The sequence below is a fragment of the Protopterus annectens genome, chromosome 6.part1, assembly GCF_019279795.1.
Source record: "Protopterus annectens isolate FY-2018-M chromosome 6.part1, PAN1.0, whole genome shotgun sequence".
Taxonomy (NCBI): Eukaryota; Metazoa; Chordata; order Ceratodontiformes; family Protopteridae; genus Protopterus; species Protopterus annectens.
Genome location: NC_056738.1, coordinates 470,074,514 through 470,096,578, shown reverse-complemented (window position 1 = coordinate 470,096,578; position 22,065 = coordinate 470,074,514). Strand labels below are relative to the sequence as shown.

General features: G+C 41.5%; 1 protein-coding gene across 4 annotated transcripts in view; it reads right to left on the bottom strand.

Annotated features, from left to right (window-relative positions):
- Positions 1-22,065, bottom strand: part of COL18A1 (collagen type XVIII alpha 1 chain) — a 1,701,455-nt gene that overhangs the window by 636,316 nt on the left and 1,043,074 nt on the right. For all 4 annotated transcript variants that reach the window (XM_044075903.1, XM_044075900.1, XM_044075901.1 and 1 more), the window contains one exon: positions 10,321-10,374. In XM_044075903.1, coding sequence (XP_043931838.1) covers positions 10,321-10,374 — 54 coding nt within the window. The remainder of the gene's footprint in view (positions 1-10,320; positions 10,375-22,065) is intronic.

The following is a 22,065-nucleotide window of genomic DNA, read 5'->3' as shown; positions in this document are numbered from 1 at the left end:
CTCTCTTTTTGTTGGACAAGCTTTTGTATTTCTTCCTTAGCATGTTATGCATCAAAAAAATTACTTCGATGTTCTGGGAAAAAAATATTCTTAAAGATAGCTGGATACAGCAGCTTGAATCTCACACATGCTTCTCGACATTTCCTGATTGCTGGAATAAACTGACTCCTCTTCCTCCTGGTGTACAGTGAGTAATCATTTTCACAAACACTCTGCTGTCTTCAACTTTGTAGTACTTTGCCCTTCTGACACAGTTTTGTTAGAATAAACTTTCTGCTGGTAGGACTGCACCTTTACCATTACAGGTTTTGGCTGCTTTCTCATGGCCAGGTTTGGAGCATGCGCATGATGTGCCCTTTCAGTTAACAACTCCTGCAGTGAAATACCAGTCCAGTTGGTTATCTGTGCTTTCATAAATTTAATGCAGTCTGTTGCTTCCAGTTCCTCTTGTCCAGCAGAAAATCTCTGGTTTTCCCCTACATGTTCTGTCTTCTAAAAATACCATTTTTTTCAAACATGTCTTCTTGGGCAGTCTCATACTCTGCTAGCCTCTTCTTCATTTTGACCTCTGATTTTTGCACTTTTATTGGCTCATCTGAATATTTGTTTAAAGCTAACATTTTTCCAGGGTCTATATTATAAGATCGACATTTGAAAACATCGAACAACATATGGTCGACACCATGTGGTCGATGTCTTCAAACATCGAACTTATAACAAGAGAAAAAAAGAAAAAGAAAAAACTACCCTAATGGGTTTAAGCAGGGGCCAAGCCCCCTCTGCACCCCCCATGGCGGGCTGCGGCCCCCACACCCCCCACTACTTAAATATACAAACTCCGAGACCACACTACATTGCAGTAATGAGATTCTGAGTGTTCGACATTCTCATGCCGACAATGTCAGATTCGACATTGTCGGCTTTCGAGAATATAATATAGACCCTTTTTCCAGCCTTCTGTTATTTGAGTTAATATACTCCCTCAGTGTTTCATTTATTTTAATCAGCTCTGAGCACATTTGATTTATTTTTCCTCTAGATTACTGGAAGTCGTGTCTTGTACCAAAGCTGGTACTTGAACTGCTTTTTGCTGAACAAATCCAGGATTCTTCACAGCCAGTGTTTTCTCATCACCTTTTGTGGTTTATTTTGTTTCAGGTTCCATAAATGTCTCTTTTCTGGCATGCAGGCAATGCACTTACTAGTCAGTAACTGAAATTTACAGTAAAACACAAATTCACTGGCTCTGTATTCTGAGTTTCTGCTTTAATGCTGGGAGAGCTGAAATTAAGCTATTACTCAGTGTACAGCTATCTTGAAAGTCCAGATTTTCCTTATACTTTCAGTATGTTCTTTTTCATAAAATGTATGGCTTTCTGGCAAATCTCTGAGGACCAAAGTCAATAAATGATGACTAAATAATGACAACAATTTGAGTTTCGGAATTCACATCCCTCAGAAAATGCATGCTAATGTAAAATCTGTTATTCTATCAATGTTCTAAGTTTGTAATGGAAATATTTAAAATCAGTCCCTGATTTTAGGTCTTTGTCTTTCCATAATTTTTGACTTTGTCCAGATTATTAGGCATAGGCGATGAGAGGTATGGGATGGGGACAAACCCTCTTCTGCAGCTTTCATGTGACAATATGCTCTTTGTATTTATTTCTAGACCTAAGGTTGTACTACCTTAGAGTTGGGAGTATAAAAAACATAAAACCTTTTTCTGCTGCTAAACAAATCATGTCCTTATCTCAGACATAACTTATAGGTTCATAGGTAGGTACTAGGCTATCTCCCGGAGGGCATTTATAAGCCGAGCCAAAGTGTGTCGACTTTCGCTGCCCCATTGATTAATTAACTGATCCTCTGTCAAGCAGAGCCAAAGCAGTGATCCCATGGGTGTATTTTCTGTTACCCATCCACTCGTCAAGGTTTCTCTTGAAGAGTGTTAGTGGTGGGCTCTGCCTGATGTAATTTGGAATTTTGTTCCAAAGCATGGGGAGGCTCTGTGACAGGAATCTATCCCTCCAGCATGTTCTATTTATTGTTGTGGCGAGGTTTAGCTCACTAGAGCACGTGGCTCGCAGTGACTTGGATTTATAAGATGGAGCATGTCCATCAATTCTGAGTTGGACATGGCTTTGTAAGTCAGGCAGAGATCACCTCTGAGTAAGCGATATGCCATTGAATACAGCCGGAGTTTTTTTCAGTCGGGCTGCATAGGACATATGTTTGAGACCAGTAATCCTCTTGGTGAGGTACTTTTGTGGTCTTACCAGCTGTTGGAAGTGTCTTGTGAGGTACATCCCAAATGGGGCATTGTACTCTATGATGGGTCTAATGACTGACAAGTAGAGGGGCACTATAACCTCTTTATTTCTAGATGCGAACCCTTTAGTAATTAGATGGGCTACATAGAAGGATTTCCTAACTACTTTGGCAATATGATTGTCAAAGGAGTGATTACTATCTACTTGGGTCCCCAGATCTCTTATTACCTCTTCTGTATTAAGGGGACTACCACCTATGTGGTAATTCGTGGGTGTTTTGTTTTTCCCAAACAGGATGACTATGCATTTTTTGGCATTTAGCTTGAGGCCATGACTTTGACACCAGGTGTCCGTCTCAGTAAGTTCCTTTTGGAGGATGTTCATGTCAGCCGGAGAGTAAATTATGGCTCCCAGTTTGCAGTCATTAGCGAACTTGGTTAGCCATAGTCCTCCTGTGTTTGCCTGTACTTCTGAGAAGTATATGTCGAACAGTAGGAGTCCCAGGACCGAGCCTTGCAGGACACCACTTGTGACTGGTTTAGAGTCAGACCTGGAGCCCGCTATTCTTACCATGTGAGTTCTGTCTGTAAGCCAGTTGGCAACCCATCTCGTGACATAGGGGTTTATGTTCAGGCTGGTGTGTTTTTCTGCAATACCCGAGTGGGGAATGGTGTCGAAAGCCTTGGCGAGGTCAAGGTAGGCTGTGTGAACCATCTTTCCCTCGTCTATGGCCTTGGTGACTGTCTCAAAGAAGTCAACCAGGTTTAGTAGGCATGATCTGCCCTTAACAAAGCCAAACTGGGTTGGGTCAAGTGTTTGGAGGTTCCCAGAGTTCCATGATGATGTGCTCCATAGCCTTGCAGACCTGGCTAGTCAGGCTTATGGAGCGATAGTTACCAAGGTCAGTTGTGGCCCCTCCTTTGTGGAGAGGAATAACAGTTGCTGTACACCATTCTATGGGCACGTAGCCTGTGGAGAGGCTGAGGTTGAACAGCGTGTTTAGGTGGGGGGGGGGGTTAGTGCATTCTGTAGTCCTGGGACACCATCTGGTTCCACTGATGCTGTGTTTTTGGCTTTAGAAAGGGCTGTTTTCACCTGTACGTCTTTGATTTTTGGGACACTACACTTTTCCGGTATTGTTGTGGGCCCTTTTGGAGGTGAGAGGGGAGTGAAGTTTGCACTGAATCTATCTGCCAGGATGTTGGCAATATCAGTAGGTTCAGTATATTTTGTGCTACTTTGCACTAGTTCAGTGCATATCTGCGAGTTGCCACTTAGATTCTTAACATAGCTAAAGAAGGCTTTGTGGTTATGTTTTGAATCCTTGGCTATTTTTCTTTCGAAGTTAGCCTTGGATGATTTCATGAGGGACCTCAGTTTCTTACTGCTACTGATCAGGGATGTCTTTCCTTCTTGGGATTTGCTTTTTTTCTTAACTAGTTTCCTCCTTCTATTGTACAGCCTGTTTATTGCAGGGGTCCACCAAACTGGTTTCCTTCTCTTAGAGGAGTGAGTCTTGGTTTTGCTAGAGATGGCAGAATCCAAGCATCCTTGTAGGTGCTCATCGAGTGCATTTGTAAAGGTTTCTGCATCTTGGGCAGTGTTATCCTTTAGCGTGGGGACTGTGAAACTTACCACCTCTGTCTTAAGTAAGGTGAAGTTTGCTTTAGAAAAGTTTTTTACTGTGGTTTCCTTAGTTGGGGGTGGTGGTGGGGTGTGGACATCCAGATTAGTTTATGGTCTGATCTAACCAGTGATGGGTTGACCTCCGGTGTGGAACACCTGTTGCCCATGTTGGTAATGACTAGGTCCAATATGTTTTCACCTCTGGTAGGGGAGTTTACCAGCTGATCCAGGGCATTTGAGTTGATGAATTCCAGGAAGTGCTGGGCCTGGGAATTTGTACTCGAGTTGTTTTCCCAGTGAATGGTAGTGTAATTGAAATCGCCCAATATCAGGGTGTTTGGTAGGACCTTCATGTTTTCCAGTGTCTCCAGAAAGGTGGAGTGGTGGTCCTGGGTCATGGAGGGTGATCTGTAGCAGGCCACAATTTGCATTGCAGATTTGCCCGATGTTAGTTGCACATGGATACTCACAGAGGTATCATGTTTCACCACTAACCTGAAGGTGTAGGTATCCTTGATGAATATGGATACACCCCCCTCTTTTGTGTTTTGGTCCATGTTCTGTACCCGTAACGTGTGGTATGAGTTGCAGCCTGGTAGTGTTGGGGTGCTCTCTGGAACCTTGAACCAGGTTTCAGTTACTGCACATATGTCATCGTTCTCCATACTGAGGAGTGCTTCGAGCATGTGTATTTTGAGACTTAAACTCCTGGCGTTGAGTAGCATAACCCTCAGTTTTTTGTTAATTGTGCTGTTTATGGAAGTGGGTTTGACTTTTGAGCCTTGCCTAAAAAAGGCACTATGGGGGCAGCAAGAGCCTTGGCCAGTATTCAAAAGCCTAGGGTGACAGGTGCAAGCCGTTTCTTGCAAAGCAATGTGGCTTGTCGAGCATGTCATCCCAGGCTGACAGACACTGGATCCCCTTTGAATGACACCAGAAGCTTAGCCAGTTGTTGAAACTGATCATATTTTCTTTATACTGAGGTATCATTCTTGGTGAGGGCAGGATGCTACTCAGGGTCAGGATCATACCAGCCTGGGCTACATGATCAGAGAGCTCTTCCATGTCTCTTTTCATGTAGTCCAGGGAGGTACATCTCAGGTCATTCACACCAACATGAACAATGACAGAGTCATATTTGTACGTGTTCTGGAGTGACCTGAGTGCTTGTGTTATGTGGCAGATTCTGGCTCCTGACAGGCAGCTAACAGTAACCTTCTGCTTGTCCAGCCTAGTGAGTGGGACGTCAGTGTGCCTGACTATAATGTCACCTATTACTAGTGTGTTAAGTATGTTATTTTGCCTTAAGGGCTGTGATTGTACGGCACACTGATTTTGTGTTTTATGTGTTGTCTGGTTTGTGACGGGAAGTGCAGGTTGTTTGGGTGTCTGCTTTGGAGGTCTCTGATGCTTTTGTAGGTTTTTACTTAGAGCCTCCGGGTATGATTTTGTGTATTTATGTGTATTTTTTGCCAGTGCTGTTTTAGTAGGTCTGTGTGTGGCTGGAGTTGTGGTGCAAATATTAACCTTCTACTCTTGACTGTCTGTTCCAGTCTTGGGTGGAGAGAGCTTAGCTTCCAGTTTGGCTGTATAATTGCATCTCTCGCATATGTTAGTGTTTTGTGGTAGGAGGAGAGGGTTGTCTGTGTACATGAGGCAGTTGTAACATTGCGTCAGGATACCCAGATTCACCAGCTGGACTGGAGAGTGCACTTGAAGTTGCCCTTTGGTCATGAATAGTAGGGTGAGCTGCTTGGTTGGTGAGGGGTGAAAAAAGAGCCTTGCCCTACTGGGTAATCAGTGTCAGGGTATATTAGTGCTTGCTATTAGGTCTGAGCAAGTGCTGGGCTGTAAGATGCTTAGGTTGAGAGTTAGACTAGTTTCAAGGGAAAAACTGAAGCAGAGACTTAGTGGAGCCGGGAATAATTTAACCGTAGCTAACTGGCACTGCCCGGTGCGCAAAACAGTGCTAACTCAGTTTTTATAGTAGGGAAATGAAAGAGATAGAAATTAGCCCAAAATGGCCAATAAACTACTAATTTCTGGGCTGGAACCACTCCTCCAGGGACAGATAGGTTGCTCAAAGCTCCCCTCTCTCACAGGTGAACAGAGAAACTTCCTTCCATCCAAGTAAGGTATGAGCAACTAGTATCACAGCCCTGAATTCAGCACTAGCCTGAAACCTGGACTACACTAGCTTAGAAAAGGGGGAAACAAGGATTTTTTGGGGTTTTTTTTTTTTGTTTTTTTTTTTGTTTTGAAAAGACAAGGCAAAAAACGTAAAAAATACACTTAAAACAGCTTTAAACGACTACAAATGATCAGAAAAGGCTATTGCACTTTAGTGTGTAGCCTATAACATTTAAACAAATTATTTAAACAAAAAACAACTTTTTAAAAGTGCAGGCAGTCAAATAAGTACAACATGTGAAAAAAAACAAGCTTTTAAATCACAATAAGCGTTTTAGGCGGAAAACAGTTAAGTACAGCAAGAAAGTGCAGAAAACTGATACTTAATCACTCCAAAGTCTCTCTCCTAAGCTAGAAGGCTTGTATCAGTTTAAGACTTTCTAGTGCTACCCAGTAGGTTAGTTACAGGAAAGATGGGAAACAAGCGCAGATGTGATCTTTTAAACCAGAAAGTTGAAAGAGATGGACAAATTGTCCAAATGGTCAATAAACTACAAGTCAAGGCCAAGAACCTCTCCTCTCATGGTAGACAGGTTACGTAGTGCTTACCACTCCCACTGATAAGCTAGAATGCTTTCCTCCAACACAGAAAGGCTTGCGGGGCTCAGAAGCTTACCAACAGTCCTGGATACAGCAACTCTGTATCTGGACTAGGCTAGTTACAGGAAAGGTGGAAAACAAGCGCAAGTGCGGCTTTTAAACCAGAACATTGAAAAAGATGGAAAAAAAACTGCCCAAACGGCCAATAGCTACAATTTCTGGGCCAGGAACCACTTCTCTTGTAGTAGATAGGCTATCTAATGATTACTACTCCCACTGATAAGCTAGAAGGCTTCCCTCCAACCCAGAAAGGCTTGGGGGGCTCAGAAGCTTATACAAAGAGTTGTGGAATACAGCAAATCTGTATTTTGTATTCTGTAGACTAGTTACAGGAAAGGTGGAGAACAAGTACAAATGTAGGCTTTTAAGCCAGCAAGTTGAAAGAGATGGAAAACTGCCCAAACGGCCAAATAAACTACAATTTCTGGGCCAAAACTCACTCTTACCGTGGAGGATAGGCTACCTAGTGCTTACCACTCCCACTGATAAGCTAGAAGGCATTCCTCTAACACAGAAAGGCTTGGGGGCTCAGAAGCTTACTAACAATGCTGGAAACAGCAACTCTGTAACCAGACTAGGCCAGTTATAGGAAAGGCGGGAAACAGGCACAAGTGCGGCTTTCAAACCAGAAAGTTGAAAGAGATGAAAAAAACTGCTCAAACAGCCAATAGCTACAATTTCTGGGCCAGGGACCACTCCTCTTGAGGTAGATAGGCTACCTGATGCTTACCACTCCCACTGATAAGCTAGAAGGTTTCCTTCCAAAACAGAAAGGCTTGGGGGGCTCAGAAGCTTACAAAGAGTCCTGGATACAGCAAATCTGTACCTGGACTAGACTAGTAACAGGAAAGGCAGGAAACAAGCACAAACACAGGCTTTTAAATCAGAAGGTTGAAAGAGATGGAAAAGCTCCCCAAACGGACAATAAACTATAATTTCTGGGCCAGAAACCACTCTTCCTGTGGTAGATAGGTTTCCTAGTGCTTACCACTACCACTGATAAGCTAGAAGGCTTCTCTCCAACACAGAAGGGCTTGGGGGGGCTCAGAAGCTTATTAATAGTCCTGGATACAGCAAATCTGTACCCGGACTACACTAGTTATAGGAAAGGCAGAGACTAAACGCAGAACGGGCTTTTAACCAGAAAATAGAAAGAGATGGAAAAACTGCCCAAATGGCCAATGAACTACAATTTCAGGGCCAAAACCCACTCTTCCCATGGTAGATAGGCTACCTAGTGCTTACCACTCCCACTGATAAGCTAGAAGGCTTCCCTCCAACACAGAAAGGCTTGGGGGGCTCAGAAGCTAACCAACAGTCCTGGATACAGCAAGTTTGTATCTGGACTTGACTAGTTACAGGAAAGGCAGGAAACAAGCTTAGAATTTTTTTTTTGTTACAGAAAAGTAGCTAAAACCGCAGTAAATACAATTCAAATTGTAGTGCAGGCCAGCACACCCGAGCGTGTAGCAACAATACGGCAAATACAGTTCAAATAAATGCAATTAAATTAACAAATGACTAAAAAACAAGTGCAGGAGGCAGTAAATTAGAAAGCTACTAACAAGCAGTAATAAGTGCAGAGTAAGAGCGACTGAACAGATAACAGCATGCAGAAGAGCAACTAAGACAGTTACAGTAAGAGCAGATGAATGATTATATATATATATATATATATATATATATATATATATATATATATATATATGGTTCCCTATCAGAAGCTTGAAACACTATAAGCCTGAAAATCAAAATCCTGAAAACTATAGACTGAAAGTTCAAAATCCTGAAAGACCAAAATCCTGAAACTCAAAATCCTGAAAACACAAAATGGACATACTGACGTCATTGTGGCTTTGCTATTGTTAGCCCTGTGGTGTTGGGTCATGCGTTGGGTTCAGGTAAGTGTCTTGGTTGGTTTTATGTTAGGGTTAGGGGTGGTTTAAGTGAGTTAGGGTTAGGGCGCAGGTTAGGCATGTATGCAATAGTGACAAATATTGGGGTTAGGGGCGGTTTAAGTGAGTTAGGGTTAGGGTGCGGGTCAGGTGAGTGTGCGATAGTGACGGACCTTAGGGTTAGGGTTAGGGTCAGGGTCAGTTGGTAGATATTAGTGTCTTTATAGTGACATACTAGCATTATTTGTGTTTTCAGGATTTTGAGTTTCAGGATTTTGGTCTTTCAGGATTTTGAACTTTCAGTCTATAGTTTTCAGGATTTTGATTTTCAGGCTTATAGTGTTTCAGGCTTCTGATAGGGAACCATATATATATATATATATATATTTTTTTTTTTTCCATGTTAGTTTATTTAAGAGAGGATGTAGGAAGGGTAAACCCCAAAGGAAGAATGCTATTGTATAATTGTTTGATTAGGTTTTTGGATTGATTGCCATGCATAAAGAAAAACTTGTATCTTGCCACGTAACTGACAAAGCAGTAACTGTGAATTATGTAGTAATGTGAATGCATTAGGAATTACCATAGTTGCATAATTAGGCAGTGATTTCTTTGAAGAATAGATTATATTTTTAACATTACTGATAAATTCAGTGAAGCAAGCTTAAAAGTTCAAAAATTTCCCATCCTCAATGGCAACCTCATACTCTCTCCAGCCCATTTCTACCAGAACTTCTGCAAGTTTCCTTATATATGCATAGATACTCCTTGGTTCGCTTCTAGAAGACAAGTTCTTTCATCACTAGGGCACTCATCTTCCCAAGTTCATTCATTCAATCATCCTACTTGTAAGCTTATGACTATGTTGCCATAGCTGGCAGTCACTGCTTCAGTACCCAGCCACCCGTTTAAAGATGGTACACAAAATAAAAGGATGTTCTAAAATAAAGTGCAGTAGCTTATACAAGCAAATAACTTCAGAGTCACTACAAATGACTGTGGCAGGCAAGTTACACTAATACAAAACAAGCAAGATCCTTTTCTCCAACTAAATGCACAACTTGTTATTTACACAATAACGAGAGAGACAGAGGGAAAACTGAACTATGCCTTAGCGCACTTACCAAATAAACAAATGCTGGCCTGGTATTTTTTTTTTTTTATTTCAATGTGTTAAGACTTCATAATTAAAAAAACAGGGAAAAAGTAAGTCTTGGTTCTCAACTCTGTATTAACCAATGCTTTAATTTTGAAACTTCCCATGAACACCTTGTATGGTCTGTGCAGGATGAAGGCACAGTTTAGAATTACGTACTCCTATATGCCTCACTCTCAGACAGGAATTGTCAAAACTCCTACAACATATGCAGGGCAAGTAAACAGACGAAAATCTTCTGTAGGAACCTTATGCTGTTAATGTAGGAGGGTATATACTTTCAAGGGGTCTAAAGATTAAATGTTTATGATAAAGCTAAAATGTTGAATTAAAAGCGGTCTGACTCTTATTTTTCTTCGAAGTGAAGCAAAGTTTAATTTTAGTCCAGGAAATAAACTACCTCACATGTTTCCCAAAACCCAAGCGTGTATGCCCCCTCCACACACAATCACACACATTCCATCAGAGCATTACTGATGAAAGGAAAAAGATGTCACTGCACACAATGTACATATTTTCTTAAGTAGTCTAACCACGGCAGATCAAACTGACAGTATGTACAATAATAAATATATCTTACCTCTTTTATCACCTCTCCTCTCTCTTCATATCCACTTCCATAGTCACCAGAGGGCTGAAGGTATAAAAAAAAACAAGAATGTGCTTAAATTAGCCGCAAATTTATATTACTCATCTGTTAGTATTCAAGGTTCTTTCTATGAAACTATTTTATTTACCTGCAGTACTTGGTGGTCCCAGTTTTTAGTAATACATTGTTAGGGGAGACCACGGAAAAAAGGGATTTAAACAGTATATCAAAAAGCAATACCTTAAAGAACTGATGCAAGTAAAATAGGACAAAACAGTATTACATTCATTACATTACCAAAGCAGTGAAAAGTACTATAAACACAAAAACAAATACTATGAGTTCTAGGTCAAGCATGCATAATAATAGAAATGTGTAAAATACAAATGTGCCATTTAAATAACAGTTTTGGAATAAAAATACTCCAGAAAAGCCTAACTTGCTTGGTCCAACCAACCTGTATCAAATTTATGGTTGCAGACTGCAGGCCAATCCACAATTTTCCTGCTTTTCCTTTATATGGCCTGAACCACATTTTTCTTAATTATTCCATTATACATGGGAGCAAAATCAAAGCATTTATCAACATTGTCTTCTCAAATTATCTGCCATGTAAAACTCCAAATTATCTGGCACACAAAATGCCAAGAGTGCTCGATTTGAATTTCATCACTAGCACCTGTCACTGTCTACCACCATTTGTATTTTTGGTACCCCCCCCTGCCAGTACCAAACTCTGGATGTCTACAGGAACATGACAACTGCTCTTAACTTATTCATTCTCCGAAAGGGGCAAACAATGTGAAATATACTGCCTAGGGTTTGCTGTACTGCAGGAACAGTTATGCCAAGATAGCACCTTCAGGTTTCTATCCTTTTAGGTTTCCAGGTTGCTCAGTGTCTTAGACAAGAAAGAAATAAAGCATCTGGAGGTGGGGTGGCAGCTTGTTTTTCTTCTGCCTTGGAAGAGGCCCAGGTAGAGGCTGGTTTATCCAACTTCTCTGAATATATTTTTGGAGCAGGAGTGAATTTCTGAGTTCACTTGGTGTACCACATAGCAGATCACCTAAGTGCCTTTCTGCAAAAGTTCTGTAATTTCCTCCTTGGCCTGATTTATAGGTTTCCAAGGTGGCTGATCCTGGGTGACTTCAATGTTTGGTTTGATGACAAGACCAACAAACGTGCCACAGTACAACTTAGCCTTTTCGATAACTTCAACTTCCTTCAGCCGGCTAACGTTTTCATCTTCAGATTTGATACTCATCCTCATTGGGCTGCTATAGCATCCCAGGGTGTGTCCTCAATAGTCGAAAATATGACTTACCAGGACCTTGGGAGTCATTACTGAACTGCAGTCTTAAAACAGGCTTTGTGCCATGTGAACGAAGGACTGCACTGGTCAACCACCTTCATATGGGAAGACCTTCAACAGATCCAGGAAACTACAAACCCATTAGTCTGACTCTTACTTGACAAGCCATGGAAAGAATTATCATGGAAATTATCAACAAGGACATAGGAGAACTCTAGACACTGGATCCATTCTAATCTGGCTTTGTCAAAGGAAGGTCATGCTTACTGAATCTAGACGACTTCTCTGAAAAAGTTACAAAAGTAATGGATGAAGGGAAAACTGTGCATACTGCCTACCTAGATATGGCTAAGGTATCTGATAAAATACCCCACTCAGTCACTGTCAACAAACTTACAGAACTCAGTATAAACTCATTTATAATATGCTGGATAGGTAACTGTCTCACTGACAAGACCCAGGAGGTTAGAATCAGTGAGGCCATCTCCACAAAGAGCCTGGTCACCAGTGCAGTACCCCAAGGCCCTGTGCTAGGCCTACTCTTCTTTGGTATCTACTTCTCAGATGCCAAAACTAATGTCAAAGGCCTTTGGCTAACCAAGTTTGCAGATGGTTGCAAACTGGCAGAAGTCACCTGAATCTCCCCAAGAAAAGAACACCCTTCAGGAAGTCTAATATAGACAAATGCTTGGTGCCAAAGCCATGGCTTAAAACTCAATACCAAAAAAGACATAGTACATTTCAGGAAGTCTATCACTCTGGGTAACTATGTCTTCAATAAAGCACCCTTAAATGTTGATTCACTGGTCAGGGATCTAGGAACTCATGCAGACAGTAATGTAGCCTTTGACCAACATGTGTCCAAGGATGTAAGAAAATCCTTCTACATTGCTCAATGTAAAATCAACAGCATGGCATCTTGGTCCAGAGAGGTCATCATGCCACTGTACTTCTCCCTCATCAGGCCCATCATAGACTACAATGCCACCTTCAGTATGTACCAGACCAGCCACATACAGCAAGTGGAATGTCCAAAGCTTCCTTGCAAAAAGAATGCATGGAGTAAATACAATGTCCTAAGCTGATTGCCTGAAAGCACTGTCTCTTTACTCGGCATCATACAGACTTCTGAGAGGTGATCTTTGCTTGGCATATAGGGCATCTCTGGTCCCTGTTTTGATGAATCTGTTGCAAATCTGCAAAATAAACAGCATCAGAACTATTAAATTAAAAGACCTAAATTTTGCTTGCAACCTAAACAGGACATGTTGGAGAGACAGATATGTTTCTCAGAGAATTCCCATTCTCTGGAACACTCTCCCCATCCACGTGAAGCATAATTCCACCCTATCACTACTGAAGCACAACTTTGACCAATGGATGAGTAATTAAAATTCACCCCTGGTCTGACTCCTATGTTTCTGATGGACAGAGGCAGTCAGTAAATCACCCCCTGAAAATCAAATATAAATTAATTTTTTGGGTCACATTTGGGTTGCATGGCTAGGCTTTAAGGGCTCTAGTGGTCATTAGCCAAGTATATACCTATGAAAATATGAACTCGCACTGGACCTGATATTCCAGTTTGGCCTTGAAACCAAGGACTCACTGGTTTAACCTGCTCCTAAGCATATTACAACCAGATCTATTTCAAGCTTGGCTTTTCTGAGTCTTTATCTCCTAATATTGAATGAGTCATTCCAGGATTTGAAGATAAACTGGAAGACTATGTTTTAGCTACCAGAGCTTCCTACCTTTCTTGTACTCATAATAACTTACAGGGGCACAAAACTGAAATTTGTATTGTGTGTCTGTGATTGTTTGTGATTCTTGATGACAAACTGACTCCAAAGAAGTATGTGCTAGTTGTTGTCAAGACATCTTACTTCTATCTGCATTTTGGGAACAATACATACAAGGGAGGAATGAAGTTTAAAAGGCAGCAGGACTTAAATGAGCTATGTAATGTTTGAGTGAGAAAGACTGGGTAGCTTACAAGTGATGTATAATGTTTGCAACTGGGAGTGTGCCAGTATGGTGTGTGATGGAAAATGCTTGTGACTAGGGTTGTGTCAGTGTGGTTTGTTTTCATTTACACAAATGCATGGTTGTCTATGTAGTAAGTGATGATTCATAAAGATGTTTCTTGTTTAAAAAAAGGCAAGAATTTAATAATTTATCTAATGCTGCTTAGGTTATATGATATGTAGTAATATATGTGAAGTATAATGTTTGTTATGTTAATACAGTTTGATTACTTTAATATGAATATAAATTTGCCTATGTCACAAGTGATAATTCAATAAAGGTGTGTGAAAAAGAAAAGACATCTTACTTCCACCTGGAGAACGTCATTCAGATCAAGCATCGTATTCCATTTTCAGGGTTTGCAGTGGTCGTTCAGGCATTGTTTATCACATTTCTGGACAACTGTAATACCCTCTATCCTTGGCTTACGGAAAGTGATGTTGCCTGGTTGCAGCAGGTGCGTGGTTCTGCTGCTAGATATCTGATCAGCATTTTTAGTCATATTACTCTAGTTTTGCGGGATCTACACTGGTTTCAAACTGTGGATACGTGTCTTTAAAATCTTGAACCTCACCTACTATGCCCTTCACAACTTTGGTCTTGCTTTTCTTAACGAACTGCTGAGACCCTGTATCCAATGGCCATCCCAGTTCATCTAGTGAGGTGTTGGTGATTGTTCTATGAGCAGACTGGAGACCTCTAACAGGATATATTCTCAATATCTTGCCCTGGTCTTGTGGAACCAGCTACCTTCCCTGATTTGGTCATGTGATTCTGAGTACTCCATTAGAAGATCCCTGAATTTTCACCTCTAAGGAAGAATCCTCCTAGACATAGCATGAGCACCTCAATTGCTTTTAAACATTTACGATTTCCATTTAATATTTTCTCCACATTTGACATGTTGTATATTTTTATGTAAAATGCCTAGAAGGGAAGAAGTTAATTATTCTTAACAAATAAATGGATAGATAAATAGACAGATTTATGGAGTGATTGATTTTTGTTTGTTAGCTCTGAAAGTTTGACTGGGCCATGCAAGACCCTTTTTCAGTGGAGGCCCAAGGAGAAAAGCTGTAACATAATAGAGAAAAAGTTAAATAATTGCAATAGCAGTCATTACAATGACAATATACTACATTTAAAAGTAAAAACAGACTGAGATATAGGAGAGTGACTAGCAATAGAAAGGAACAGAAGGTAGTAAAGCAATGTTTAAAGAAACATTTGGGAGGTTGAGATATCGAAATTATTCTAGCAACATGAATGAGTAAGAAACAAAGAGCTGATTGGTATAGCAAGTAGTTGAAAGATCAACTTTAAAAGTTAAAATAACTTGTGAAAGAGTGAATTACAGAGAAGGAGTTAATTTAATAATGTTGAGATACACAGGAGAGTCATTAGCCTGGTGGAGATGCACAGACTTTTAACATTTCTTTGAAGTTCTTGAAAGAAACCATTTGACGAACTGTGGTCTCTTTCCTACATGGAAAGTTATCATGTATTTGAAGATTACAGGAACAATAATTGCTAAACGAGAGCCCCAGCTACAGTCTCTGTACAGTTCAGGTTATGTTTTACCAAACAGGTGATGGTGGGTGGTAATAACTGCCTTCTATCCCTCTATCAGAGCCACTTGATTCCTCAGGGAAATCATGAAGACTAAAAAAAGTGAAGGTCAGTAGGAGCTAGTAGGGCAAACCCATCATCATTCATGAAAAAACACCGTTATCGTGAGTACACTCGCACAGGAGCATTGCATTCTTTGCAGTGATCACTGCAGCAACTGTTTTCAATACATACAGGAAAATTACCAAAGCAGTGTTAGAAGACAAAATATTAACTAGTATCTAGAATGGAACTGGCTCCCTTCTCTGTCTCGAGGGGTTTGGCTGCTCAGAGTAGCCCTTGCCAAAATCTGCTGTCTTCTGAGATTGTATAGCTTTCTTATAGTATCTGAAAAAAGTATGCCTGGATGACCTACTTTGTAAATGTTCTGAGCAAGAACAATTTTGAAAAAGGCTGCTGATTTAGCAGCTGCTCTGGCAGAACATGCTCTAATATGCCCCTGCAAAGTTTTCCCACACTCTTCATAACAAAACAAAATGCACTTTGCTCAATGGTTGAAATTTGCCTGAAGACTCACCACATCTGTTTAACTGGGACAAAGGACACAAGCAACCACTCTTGACTATTTAAAGTCTCTGGTTCTGGCACTATACCACCTGAGGTGTATGTGGATGTGACAGAAGGGCAAATGCCTCTATGTTCTATTTTCTGGCTTGAAAAAGAAGACCAGTTGAATGGTTTGGTTGAGGGAAATCTCTGAAACCATATTTAGCCTTAAAAAGGATTAGTTTTAAGGCCAAACCTGTAGCTATAGAACACTGAGAATGCATCCTTATACATAAATACTTACAATTCAGAGATTCTCCTAGCTGAGGTATTGGCCACAAAAATGAGCTGACATCTAGGATAAGCACTTGAGAGGAGAAGAAGCTGCTGGATCAAATGGCTCCAAGGTCAATTTTCATAGATTCATAGGATGATGGTAGGCTATTGGCCCAGAGGCTATTATAAACTTAGCCAAGAATTTTGTCCATGTTCCCACAAAGTCAGCAGCTGTTTCCCCCTGTCCAGCAGGGACACACGTGGGATCCCAGAGGTGTATTTTCTGGTTCCCATCCAGTTCTCCAGGTTCCTTTTAAAGAGGGCTAGAGAGGTACTCAACTTGACATGGAGAGGGAGTCAATTCCATGGATGGGGAAGTCTTTGAAACAGAAATCTATCCCGCTGACAAGTTCTATTAATGTCACAGACCAGGTTAAGGCAGTGCATGTAAGTTGTGCGAGTGGAGTTTGACTTTTGGCTATGCAGAAACTCCATCAACACTGGGTGTGAGATGGCCTTGTATGCCAGACACAGGTCACCTCTGAGCAGTCTGTACGAGACTAAGTAGAGGAAAGTTACAGTTGTGTACACTTACCATAAATGTAGATGTTTGAGTGTAGTCACTGTTGCAGTCATTACATTTGGGTAATCTGCTGGCAGCTTTCCCTCAGTCGACCTGATTAACAAAGTCTTGGGTCCTGCGTCGGTTGCTGTCCCTTCTTCCATGATGTCAGGTCGTCAGGGGTATAAAACATGCAGCCGACGCCATTACATCAGTTTTTCTTTCCCCAGATGTCAGGTGCCCTCCAAATGGGGAGCAAAATATGTATAAATAATTTAAAACACAAAAATATATACCTCCAAACAAAAGCAAATATATCAAAAAGGCTTTAAAGTTTAGTAAAATAAAGGAGAGGCATAGTAAGAAAAAAAAGCAGGGGGTTGGAGGGAGAGTAACCAGGACTGCAACAGTGAATACACTCGAACATCTACATTTATGGTAAATGTACACAACTGTACTATGTTCTTCGTGTTTCACTGTTGCAGTCATTATATTTGGGTAGACTCCCAAAGCTAAGGTTGGGAGGATGGAATTATACAGCATTAGGACTGGCTATAAGGCCCTGCAAAACAGCAGTGGTAAAGCCAGCTCTGGATTTAGAGAAAATTGGTAAATGATAGTGCTTTGTGAAAGCATGAACTGAACTCCAAGTAGCAGCTTCTAGAATATCCCTGGTAGGGACACCTGTGAGAAAGGCTGTAGAAGTAGATGCAGCCCTGGTGGAATAGGATCTGATCCCTGGGGGGATAGGTTTTCCATGGTGCTTATAGCAGAAATTAATACAATGGCTTGTCCATTTGGAAATGGTCTGTTTTGAAATAGCCTTTCCCTCTGCCCCTGCAGCAAATGCTATCAGCAGTTGTTCAGATTTTCTTCAAGATTTAGTCCTGTCCAAGTAAAATCTAAGTTGTCTGTGTACATCCAATGAATGCAGAATCCACTCTCCTTTGTTCTGTGGATTGGGAAAGAAAGTTGGCAAATGAATGGACTGATTGAGAGCCACACTGGATACCACCTTGGGCATGAAGGATGGGTTGGTCCTGAGTGGCACCCTGTCCGCATGAAAGATGATGAAAGACTCCATTGCCATAAGGGCCTGTAATTCAGAAATTCTAGCCAAAGTGATTGCTAAAAGGAAGGCTGTTTTCCAGGAAAGAAATTTTAAGTCTGCAGTAGCAGCTGGCTCGAAAGGAGGAAGAGTGAGTTTCTCCAATACAAAGTTAAGATCCCGGGCAGGGGTTGGAGCTCTCCTGGGTGGCCTTAAGTTTTTGGCCCCTCTGAGATACTGCTTGAGTAGAGGATGAGAGAAGAGGGGGATTCTGTGTTGTAGTGAGCTGAAATGGCTGAGGCATGGATTTTTATGGAAGAAAAAGATAGGCCCTTGTGAAGCATCTCAGTTAGGTATTGCAAAATCTGAGGTAAATTGGGCACTGATGTGCTCATCCCTTGAGATTGATTCCATACACAGAATCTTTTCCATTTGTCAGCATAAGATTTTCTAGTACTAGGTCTTCTCGCCTCCAAAATGACATCCATCACAGGTTTGCTGAGGGATGCTAAGGGGGAATTTAAGTGATTAGCCAAGCTGCAAGATTCAATGTTTGGAGCTGAGGGTGCAGAATTTGGTTGTTCTGCTGAGACAGTAAGGAAGGTGTCAGAGGCAGGTGCCATGGAGAAGTTTGTGACAGACTGTATAGGAGTGGGTACCAGTGCTGGCTAGGCCAGTCTGGAGCAAGCAAAATCATTTTTGGTTTGTCCTGTTTGACTTTTAGTAGAACTTTGGAGAGCAAAGGCAGAGGGGGAAAGGCATAGACTGATAGGTTTTCCCAGCTGAAGGACAGAGCATCCACTTTCCAGGATTACTTGTGAGGAATTCTTGTGCAAAATTTGTCCAACTGGTAGTTCTGGGGTGAGGCAAAGAGATCTATGTCTGGGCCCCCCCATTTGCGTGTCAACATGTTGAAAATCCGTGGTTCCAATTTCCATTCGTGTGGGTCCATGAGATTTCTGCTTAGTTCATCTGCCAAAATATTCTGCTTTCCTGGCAGGAATTGAGGTAGTAGTTGTACTTGATAGCTCAAGGCTGTGTTCCACAATACCATTGCTTGCATGCAGACGGGGTAGGAATGAGTACCCCCCCCTGCTTGTTTATGTACCACATAACTGTGGTGTTGTCCGTCTTTACCATTAGTTGCCCTGGATGAAGGTAGTCCTTGAAGGCTGTCAGTGCATTCTGTACAGCTAGCATTTCTTTTTGATTGATGTTAAGGTGCATTTGATTTGGGCTCCATTTGCCCTGAATGCACTTCCCTGCCAGATGAGCCCCCCCCCCCATGCATAGTCTGATGCGTTTGTAATTAGGGTTTGGGCGGCAGGCGGTGGTGTGAATGGCAGTCCCTTGTTTTGGTGGCAGGCTTTTGCCCACCATAGGAACTCTAGTTGCAGGCAAGGTATGATAGGAATCATTATTTCCAGGCAGTGACAATGTTGACTCCATAAACTTTTTAAGTACCACTGAAGTTTCCTCATATGCAGTCTTGCAAATGGAATTAGAAGAATGCAGGAGGCCATGAACCCCAATGCTTGCAGTATTTGTCTTCTAGATAATAGGGTTTTTGTGGCCACCTGTTTGAAGTAAATCACCAACTGAATTTGCTTTTCTGTTGTAAGGTAAGCCATCTGGGCAGTTGTATTCAAGCTTGCACTCAGGAATGTAATTTTTTGAGAGGGTACTAGTTGTGATTTCTTTTCTTTTATGGTGTACCCAAGACAAGTTAGAACCCTTTTTACAAACGCTAGATGTTTTAGAAGAATGGCCTTGTCTTCTGCCTCAATTAGACAATCGTCTAGGTATGGATATATTTGAATATTTCTTTGCCTGCAAAATTCAATCAGTGGAGCCAGGCACTTTGTAAAGACCTTGGGCACAGGAGATAAGCCAAAGGGCAGTGCAGAGAACTGATAATGCAAGTAACCTGCTTTGAAGTGGAGGTATCTTCTGCAAGATTCCCTGACTGGGATATGCAGGTAAGCCTCTTTTAGATCTAGAGTTGCCAACCAGGAATCTTTGCCTAACATAGAAAGTAACTGGTGAAGAGTCAGCAGCTTGAATTTTGGAATGTCCAGAAAGGTGTTTAGAGTAGACAGGTCCAGAACTGGACGCCATGATTTGTCTTTTCTGGGTACCAGGAAAAGTCTGGAATAGAAACCTTGTCCCTTTTTCTCTTCTGGTATTAGCTGAATAGCCCCCATGTTTAAGAGGGAAAGTACTTGTGTCTGAGCCTCTGCCCACTGATTTGGGGGCAGGTCTGGCCATCAGTTTGGAGTTGGCAACGTGTGGAAATGAAATCTGTATCCTTGGGATACTATATTTAAAACCCATTTGTCCTGGGTTATAAGTTGCCAGTTTTTTGCATGAAGTGCCAGTCCCCCCCCCCCAAAGGGGTTGCTAAAAGGTAAGTGCTTGGTAATTCTAAAGGAAAGTCATTGAGACTGCTTACCATAGGGAGGTGTCTTGTTATTTCCAGATTTGGAAGAGGAGGCATCCCATTGCTTAGTTCTGATAGTCCCTTGGGACTGAAACCTGGTGCCTTTGGAATGTATGGGTTTGACTTAAGTGGCTCTGGAAGGAACTGGAAAGGACCAGTTCTTAGTAGGCCAGTGCCTACTAAATCTTGGAGGTTGTACTTGTAAGAAATATTTCACAGTTTACATAGATTTAGCTTTATCTTCCATATTTTTTAGAACTTCTTCAGCCTTATTACCAAACAGACAGTCCTGGTGCAAAGAAGCATCCAACAATTTTGCTTTAACATGATCAGGCAGAGATTGCTCTTTGAGCCAAGCATGCCTTCTAAGTACAGACCCAGTTACAGCAGCCCTGCAAGAGGCCTCCAAAGAATCAAAACCACATTGCAAAGTATGTTTTCCAACTTGTTCAGCTGAATGCAATAAATTCTGTAAATCTTTATTTTCCACACAGTCAGAAATCAACATAATTTTCTGTTTAAGCAGTCCCATGATATGCTGCTGATATTTTAGCATATGGAATTGACAGTTTAAAGCCCTGATTGCCAAGGTTGCAGAAGTATAAACCTTTTTACCCCATCTATCCAGCGCCCTGGAATCTCTAACAGAAGGGGTAGGATTTTTAGCAGTAGAAGCCTTAATGCCCCTGGGGCCCTGAGAAATGGTTTCAGGATCCGAAACATGATTTCTGAAAAGGAATTTGTGGGAGTCAGGAACCCTGTATTATCTGTCTGGCTTACAAGGGGCCGGAGGCAGAGAATCAAGGGCCATACTGGATTCTGAAAACACATCAACAATGTCTAGAACAGGAGGTATAGCCAAAGGCCTATGCTGAGGAAGAAGAAGAAAATCCCTAAGCCTCTTTTTAGATTCAGAAAAATCCTGACTTTCCCAGTGGAAATGTTTCCTTAAGGTATGTAAAGTTTCCCCAAAAGAAAAATCCTCAGGGGGAGAAGCAGAAGGAATGGAATCCTCTGCATCAGAGTCCTCATAAGTAGGTACAGACAAATTCTGTTCATTAGAAGAGTCAGAAGAAATAGAGTCCTGTTCAGAAGATTCATAGTCAATTTCAGCCCTAGGCCTCCTAGAAGGGGAGGGGGGGGGGTTGACTACCCCTGATTAGAGTAATTAAATCTTCAGCCATTTTGATCATTTGTTTTTTAGGCATAGGGGCCTGCACATGTGGCCTTGGCATTGGTTTTTTTAGACATAGATCGAGAATTTGGCCTTAATATTGAAGATAGTGTCGGTTTAATATACAAATCTGTAGGCCTGAATACACTTTCAGAAGTCGGTGCCTGCACAGCGGCTCCGGACCCATCCAAGGTAGAGACATCCATGGGTTCCATAACTGAAGCATCTCGTGGCATACCGGACTCCGAATGGGTCTCAGTAGAGACCTGTGAATCAGAAGTAGCAGGTATCAGGGGCTGCAAAAGTGCCTCACTGAGTACAGGCAAACTGGTGACTGGCTTAGGAGAAGTGTCGTCAGCAGTTTTGGACCTCAACAGCCTGTCTCTGTCTTTTTCTTTGCATTTTTTCGGTATTCCAGTAGTCAGATTGCTAACCGACATCATTTCTGGATAATTAAACCGTGATCCGAAATATTTAGAAGCAAAAATGTACCGATGATGGATAGTGTGCTGATTAAATAAAGCACAAAACTGGCAACGAAGTACGTCATGGTCAGGGCCTAGGCAAGGAATACAGTACAAATGGAAATCCTTATGAGGTATTTGCTTCCCACAAGTAATACAATTATTAACTTTTACTGACATCAGTAAGGAGCAAGAAAAAGTTTCCCCAACGAGGTACTTAGCTTTTTAGTTGAAGACTTCGGTTCTGAAACCCGAAAATGAAAATTTCAGAAGTTGGCTGACCGGCACTTGTGAACTGCTTCTGCTTCGGGCACCGC